General features: G+C 42.2%; 1 protein-coding gene across 3 annotated transcripts in view; it reads left to right on the top strand.

Annotated features, from left to right (window-relative positions):
• Positions 1–6,865, top strand: part of LOC122551917 (leucine-rich repeat flightless-interacting protein 2-like) — a 138,935-nt gene extending 132,070 nt beyond the window's left edge. For all 3 annotated transcript variants that reach the window (XM_087988923.1, XM_087988924.1, XM_087988925.1), the window contains one exon: positions 1,235–6,865. In XM_087988923.1, coding sequence (XP_087845049.1) covers positions 1,235–1,345 — 111 coding nt within the window. In that variant the 3' untranslated portion in view covers positions 1,346–6,865. The remainder of the gene's footprint in view (positions 1–1,234) is intronic.
• The last annotated feature ends 533 nt before the right edge of the window (positions 6,866–7,398 follow it).

Genomic DNA, 7,398 nt, shown 5'->3' on the forward strand with positions numbered 1-7,398 from the left:
GTAGATGGTGAAGGCGGTGGCTGGGGTGCCAAGCAAGTGGGATTTGGGGAGTATTCCATTACACTCCTGGCTTGTGTTTTGCTGGCTTATGTTTTCGCAGGTGGTAGAGATAGGGTTTGGGGAGATGAAGTGAGTTATTCCCTGTAGAATTCCTAGTCTGTAACTTGCTCTTGTAACTATAGTTTTAAATGTGACCATCCAGTTTGGTTTCAATGGTAACCCCCAGGATGTTGATTGTGGTGGAGGACTCACTGATGCTAATGCCATTGTAAATCAAGTTTGAAATATAGTAGGTTTTAAGTAAGCAAATGGGAAGAGTGAAAGCAGAAAATGAAAGGCATGATGGGCAGAAGACATTAAATGATAAAAGTAATGGCACTGCAAAGGTATTGGTGATGGGGAATAGGTAAAGAAATCAGAGTAGAACTAATGGTGTAAATGGAAGTAGAAGTATTGCTGCCAATAGCTATAACAAGTGGAGGTTACAATCAGAAATTGTTATATTCGATGCTCAGTCCGAAAGGCTATCAAGTGCTTCATTAAGAATGAGGTGCTATTTCTTGAGCTTCATTAACAGTGTAGGAGAGCAAGGTCAAGGTGGAACAAAGAACTAAAATTACAAATGATTGTAAATGCAGGATTACATTTGGAGATTGAACAGAAATGTTCATCAATGCTATTCTCAGTCTGCAATCAGTTTCCCTATTGCAAAGGCTCCCGTTGTGAGCAATAAATATGGTACATCAAATTTTAAAAAGTAGAGTTAAATCACATGTAACGTGTAAGAAGAGTTTATGACCCTAGACAATAGAGAGGAGCAAGTGTGAAAAAACAGGTGTTGCACCTGCACCTGCATTCGAAGGTGCCTCAGAATGGGAGGTTTTGGGGTGATTGATGAGAAAACCAGAGTGTCATGAGGAAACAGCTCCTTAGAATACTGAAGAGGAAAGGAAAGACATATTTGCTGGTAGCAACACACTTGAAGTAACATAAATGTTGGTGCTTGATATGTTGAATGTGGAGACTGATGGGGCAGAAGGTAAGGACAAGGGAAATCCTATTATGGTTCTGGGAAGAAGTGGATAGGGTAATTTTATGATCGGTCTTTGTGCCATACTAGACTTTTTTTAGTTTTGATTCATGCAAGTTAGGGTAAAAAGCTTAAGTTTTGGAGCTGTGAACAACTTAGAAGCTGCTCACATATGAATCTGTGACAATATTGCCCCCCTCACAGGTCCGCTCGGCACAGGATAAAATTGAGGAGCTGGAAATGAGTAACAGTCATCTAACAAAAAGGCTGGAGAAGATGAAAGCCAACCGGAGTGCCCTGTTATCACAGCAGTAGAGGGCCCACTTCCAAGCCTTGGGTCTGGCTGCCTAGTATGGGAACTTGCTTTTTTTTAAAGTTATCAAAGAGACGCTTCACTGTTACCACATACACACTGCTGAGAAGGGAAAAAAATTGCACATGTTTCTGACTCACCACTTATGCTGATTTCTTTAGATGGCTTTCAGTTCAACACTTCCAGCACAGGCACGATAGGCCAAATGGTCTACGTACTATCTCATTTCTACAATGTATGATTCCATTAGCAAACAATAGCTTTGCTTTAACAAGGGATTTGGTTTCAAGTGTATGATTTGTGTGATGGTTATATTTACGAATAGAAGAAATTCAGGAACAGGAGATCACTATCCACCATGGCAGTTTGAGAATTTGGATTCCATTTAAAATATCTGGAAATAAAAACCTGATCCGAGAACAAGCGATCATGAAACTGTGGGATTGTTGTAGAAATCCAACTGATTGAGTCAGTTTAGACAAGAAAATTTGTTGAGCAGTTTATATATAACTCCAGTCCCACAACAATGTGGTTTGATGCTTCTCTATCTCATGAAATGGCTTAGCAATCCTCTCAGATACCACTTCCTTCTTAGTGCAACTGGAAAGAGGAAATAAATGCCAGCCTTACCAGAATCCAAAGAAATAATCCAAGACAAAATGGACGTATGAGGATTGCATTGAATACCTTTGTTCATCGCTGTTGCTGTTGTCACTAAATATTTATTAGTCAGGAGCGATAAAAGGTCAACGAGGAGCAAACACACTCAGGGGTTGTGCTAACCACAGTGTATTCTCAAAACCCACAGTGTTTATTTTTATATTAATATTTTAGCTTTACGTTGCCAATTATTTCTGTCTCAAGGTCACCACAAAATACAGTTGAGGGGAAGAAGGTGTAGAGTAAATCGCACTGTCTCAAAGACTAATCAAATCAGATCTTGGGAATGCATGCCAGAATGTGGCAGTGAGGATGGAGAGGGTTGCTGGGCTAAATCGACCATCTGAATTCTGAATATACCACAACAGTATTAAAGCTCACTTTAAATAAAATATAGGGGTAGGCAATAGCCTTTTGCTATTATTGCTAAAGTATTAATCCAGACATTCAGGTAATGTTCTGGGGACCTGGGTTCAAATCTTGCCACAGCAGATAGTGGAATTTGAATTCAATAATAACTTGAAAATAAGAATCTAATGATAACCATGAAACCATTGCCAATTGTCAGGAAACACTATCTGGTTCAGTAGTGTCCTTTAGAGAAGGAAATCTGCCATCCTTACCTGGTTCAGCCTACATGTGACTCTAGACATACAGCTATGTGGCTGATTTTTTTTGTTTTTTGTCCCCCACACTACCGCCTAACTGCGGTAGTGCTTTTTTTTCCCCAGCACCCATGTGTGTGTGCAGGTGTGAGACACAGTGAAAGACACAAGGTGCACGAACCTTTATTCGGTTTCCACCACCAGGAAGAAAGGAAACACCCGAGTGGCCAGTGACAAGCGATGCCCTTCACATTGTGGGCGGCACGGTGGCACAGTGGTTAGTACTGCTGCCTCACAGCGCCAGAAACCCGGGTTCAATTCCCGCCTCAGGCAACTGAATGTGTGGAGTTTGCACATTCTCCCCGCGTCTGCGAGGGTTTCCTCCGGGTGCTCCGGTTTCCTCCCACAATCCAAAAATGTGCAGGTTAGGTGAATCGGCCATGCAAAATTGCCCGTAGTGTTAGGTGCAGGGGTAAATGTAGGGGAATGGGTCTGGATGGGTACGCTTCGGCGGATAGGTGTGGACTTGTTGGGCCGAAGGGCCTGTTTCCACACTGTGGGCAATGCTGTGTGATCAAACAGTGAAGAGGAGGGCAGGGATTAAATCAAATAGAGTTGCAGGGAGAAATAATGCACTCCACTCCCTGCAGCGCCCACCTCTCCCTGAAAAACTCTAGGGTGTTGGTGGCCACCACGTGCTCCTTCTCCAGAGACACCCAGGCTCTAACGTAACCGCGGAAGAGGGGCAGGCAGTCGGCCCTAACGACCCCCTCCACGGCCCGCTGCCTGGACCTATTTATGGCCAGTTTGGCCAGGCCCAGGAGCAGACCCACAAGGAGATCTTCAGACCTGCCCTCCCTCCTCCATACCAGGCGCCCAAAGATATGTGGCTGATTCTTAATTGCCCTGTGGGCAATTAGGGTTGGGCAATAACCCACATCCCATCAATGAATAAAAAAGTGCACTAATTGAGAGTCAATGAGTTCAAATGATGCTGACTTTTATTGATTATGTTTCTTTTTCAATTCTGCCACATGATTACTTGGATTTGTCTTGTGAAACAAAACAAAATGGTTAATGGTTCTTACTTTTTAACTTGATAAGCACAAAACTAGTGGGGAGAGGAGGAGACAGCTGTATTCCAGTTTTTGATGACGCCATTTGTAATGTTGTGAGCGAAGTCGAATTTTTGGTGTGATAGAGAAAAGAAGGGAATATTGTGTGAAAGAAGACAACTTCCATTGATGCTGTGACATTAGCGGTAATTAAATTTATCCAGTACTCAATGATTTTCAAAGCAGGATATGGAGAAGTTGTGGGGTTTGGCTGAAAATCACCAGCAAACGATAGGAGGGTTATGGAGGGTAGTGAGGTTGATCTTTCAGATATAAAGTGATGGATTTCTGTTCTTTTCCAAAAGAGTTTGGAATTCTCTCTCTCTCTCCTCACGCTTGAAGGGCCAGCAGCATTTTGTAAAGGTTTTCTGCTGTGTTTTTAAAAAATGCAAGCACTTCCTGCCTCAGAACATTATTAGAATGTATTTATGCTCCAGGAACTAAATTATTTTGTACACATTAATCAACGGGAAGTGCTTCAACAAGTGAAAATTGTTTCTTCGTAATGGAAAACTGCAACAATAAGATGTTAAATCAGGAAATCCGGAAGCCAGTCCAGGGAATTATATAAAGAAAACTGTACATACTATAGCTTTTAATTATTTTTCACATGTTGTACATGAGCCTTTTTTTGTTCTCCAGGACAGAGTCCAGCTCAGGCAGCAAACTGGTCTCTTTTTCTTTTCTTGAACCCCTGTTGCAGTCTCAGCTTTAAGAGGATGTGTTTAGAGTGTTCTGTTTGGGGATTGAAACTATTGGGAGATCTGCTAATCTGATGTGCTAATCAGTGGTTACAAAAAGACACCAATGTATTTAAGGTGACACTACATTCTTAAGCTAATAAAATGCTTTAGAGAGATTTAGCGATTATACCATTTTTCACTGATAGATTGATGTTGCTAATTGTATCATTGATATAATTTTAGTACACTTTGGTTTCTCTACAGATCATTTACCTTTAACAATGTTGTCCAGCCATCTTTCAAACCTGGGTTCAAATTTATTGGGTTACATCTCTTTTGTCTACCAGATTCACTCTGTTAACTCAAGTTGATACTTGAGTGAAGCATTACTGGAGAGGAAGGTTTATGCTTTATTCCTGCTTAACTGGATCCATGGAATGGCAGGCTTGGATATGGATCATACTGTCATTCCTTATTTTGTTACTGTCACTCTGTGACTCACTTTAATGAATTCAAAATCCAGGTTAAATCAATCCAGTCTGTTAGCATCTTCATCATAAAACGGTTTCTTTACCACCTTTTCCAATCTTCCAGTTTCCTCCAACGTACTGTCCATGTTCTCTTTTCCCTCTGATTTTTTTTTCACTTTTTGTTCATCTAGATATACCACACTGATATCTTCTCTTTGTATGTTTTACAGCAGCCCATTTCTGTGCGTTGTACTTCAGATTATTTCTCAGTTGTTTCTTTTCCAACTTCCTTCTTCATGGTCCACACACACTCTTACCTCTTTAAGTTATGCACATGTCCATTTCCTTCAACATGCTGTACATATGCCATTATGCTCTGTATGTTTTGCAAATGGATTTGAGTTTAGCATGTTACCGTTATGTTTTTTACTATTTGTTTATTGTGTTCCGGGCCATTGCCCTCTAATGTTATACATCTAACCATACGATGTGCATCCACCCTTGGTGCCGATCCTGTCCGAGCCTTCATTACTCATGCGCACGACTCACTACTGTCTCGAGCCTCGTCCCTCGGGGAGGGGAAGGGAAATATGTGGCTCACTCTGCGTAGAGATGGCGGGAACATCAGGCGACGTATTTGGAGTGACGGCACTCTGGGCCAATGGACGTACGGCTCGCCTTGTCGCTGAGCCAATGGGGTGTGAAAGTTGCAGGTGTTGCTTGTCTCCAAGCGGCTGGCGCGTGGTGGGGTGTTTGGCGGTTAACGGTCGAGTGGTCGTGACGGCAAAGTGGTGTTTGGAGAAATAGCCGTTGGACGGTGAGTTGAGAGCAGTCTTTCTAGATGAAAGAAAAAGGCAAGCGAAAACTAGAAGTTTTGCCCCGGGAGTTTAACAGGGACTATTTTTGGTACAAGCTTCTCGAAAATTGTTGATCAGGCCTTTCGGCCTAACAAGTCCACGCTGAACCTCCGAAGCGTATCCCACCCAAACCTACTCTATACTTATCCCTGAGCACTGGGCGATTTAGCATGGCCAGTTCACCTAACCTGCACATCTTTTGCATTGTAGGAGGGAGCCCATGCAGACACGGGAAGAGTGTGCAAACTCCACACACTCACCCAAGGCTGGACTTGAACCCAGGTTTCTGGCGCTGTCAGGCAGCAGTGCCAACCACTGAACAACCGTGCAGAACGGTTTTCAATTTTAACAGGAACTGTTGTGATTTTCTGTCGAGTATTTGGATCCCCTAGATCTTTATGCGGTGATGTACGCAGTTTGGATTTAATAATGCTGTGTTGATGTGAAGCATGTGTTCTTTGTGTCTCTCAACCCCGCCCCCCCATCCGATCATCTTATCATGATTTCTGATTAAATAAATATATTGGTTGGGTTTAGGAAGGGTGAACAAACTGGCTTAATAGATATTAAGCCATCATCTCCAGGATCATTGTTTTCTTCTGCATAGTTCTCAGTTTTGATGTTTCAGAGATGCTTAATGGAGCGGGAGGTTTCTGAGGGGCCAAGGGTCAGGATACTCACGGGTTCTTGTGCATTGGTAGGTGTCTGAGCCAGGAGGCCCAGGTTCAAGTTACACCTGCTCCGGAGGCATGTATTAACCTCTCTGAAGGTGCTGGTGAGAAAATATCTCTGGATAACCTGTCAGTGGTCTGGATTTTGTAGCTGGTGAAATAGGATGGCAGCCTGGACTGTGATTACAACAGATTCTTGTAGAAGAGATGTCCAGTTAACTGAACATTCAAGGACATTGTAAATGTGGTTATCTGCTTCAACTGGAGGCTCACTGAAGATGTTACCTAGTATGGTGACAAAGCATCTGAAAATGAACCTTCCAGCTCAGCGAGCAAACCTACATCCATGGTCGTCTGCCTCATGAACTACTAAATTTGCTCTTTTTTTAAAAATCTGTCAATTCAGTGTATATGCCATCAATGATAGATCTAGAGTAAGGAATAAAATGAATTATATCAAACGCATTTCTGTCTGAGGTCTGTAGATTAGCATGTCTTAATCACTACAATGCATTCAGTTATTGACGGATCCTCACCCTTTTTTATTTGGTTATGAATAGTGTTTCTCGAGTATTGCCATGTGTTCCAAAATGCAAGAGGCTATTGATGTGCAATGTCATGCAAAAGCCACGTGAGAGAATAGGGGCAGCTCCCTCATCCCAAACTTTCACATGGCATCACAGAATTGGACCATCTGCTTAATGCATGTCATGAATAATCATCATTATAAGTTTTTGTAGTAACAAGCAAAAGTATGTAGGGAAGGAACAGAGAGCATGTGGTTATGGGTTCTTTTCACTGCCAAGTGGTGAGGACCACTTATTTTGAGGGACCTGCTTGGACTGAAATTGCATAATATTTAGTTGTACTGGATCATAAGAGGACCCCTATGTAATTCCCACCATTTCTACCCCTGTAATTTGATAGTTCTGCACATTGCATGACATTGAGAAAATGATTAATTGGATTGAAAATGGCATTGACTTGAAAGCTT

Source organism: Chiloscyllium plagiosum, unplaced genomic scaffold, assembly GCF_037043375.1.
Source record: "Chiloscyllium plagiosum isolate Xiang-an unplaced genomic scaffold, Cpla_swu_hap1 HiC_scaffold_7, whole genome shotgun sequence".
NCBI classification, from domain to species: Eukaryota; Metazoa; Chordata; class Chondrichthyes; order Orectolobiformes; family Hemiscylliidae; genus Chiloscyllium; species Chiloscyllium plagiosum.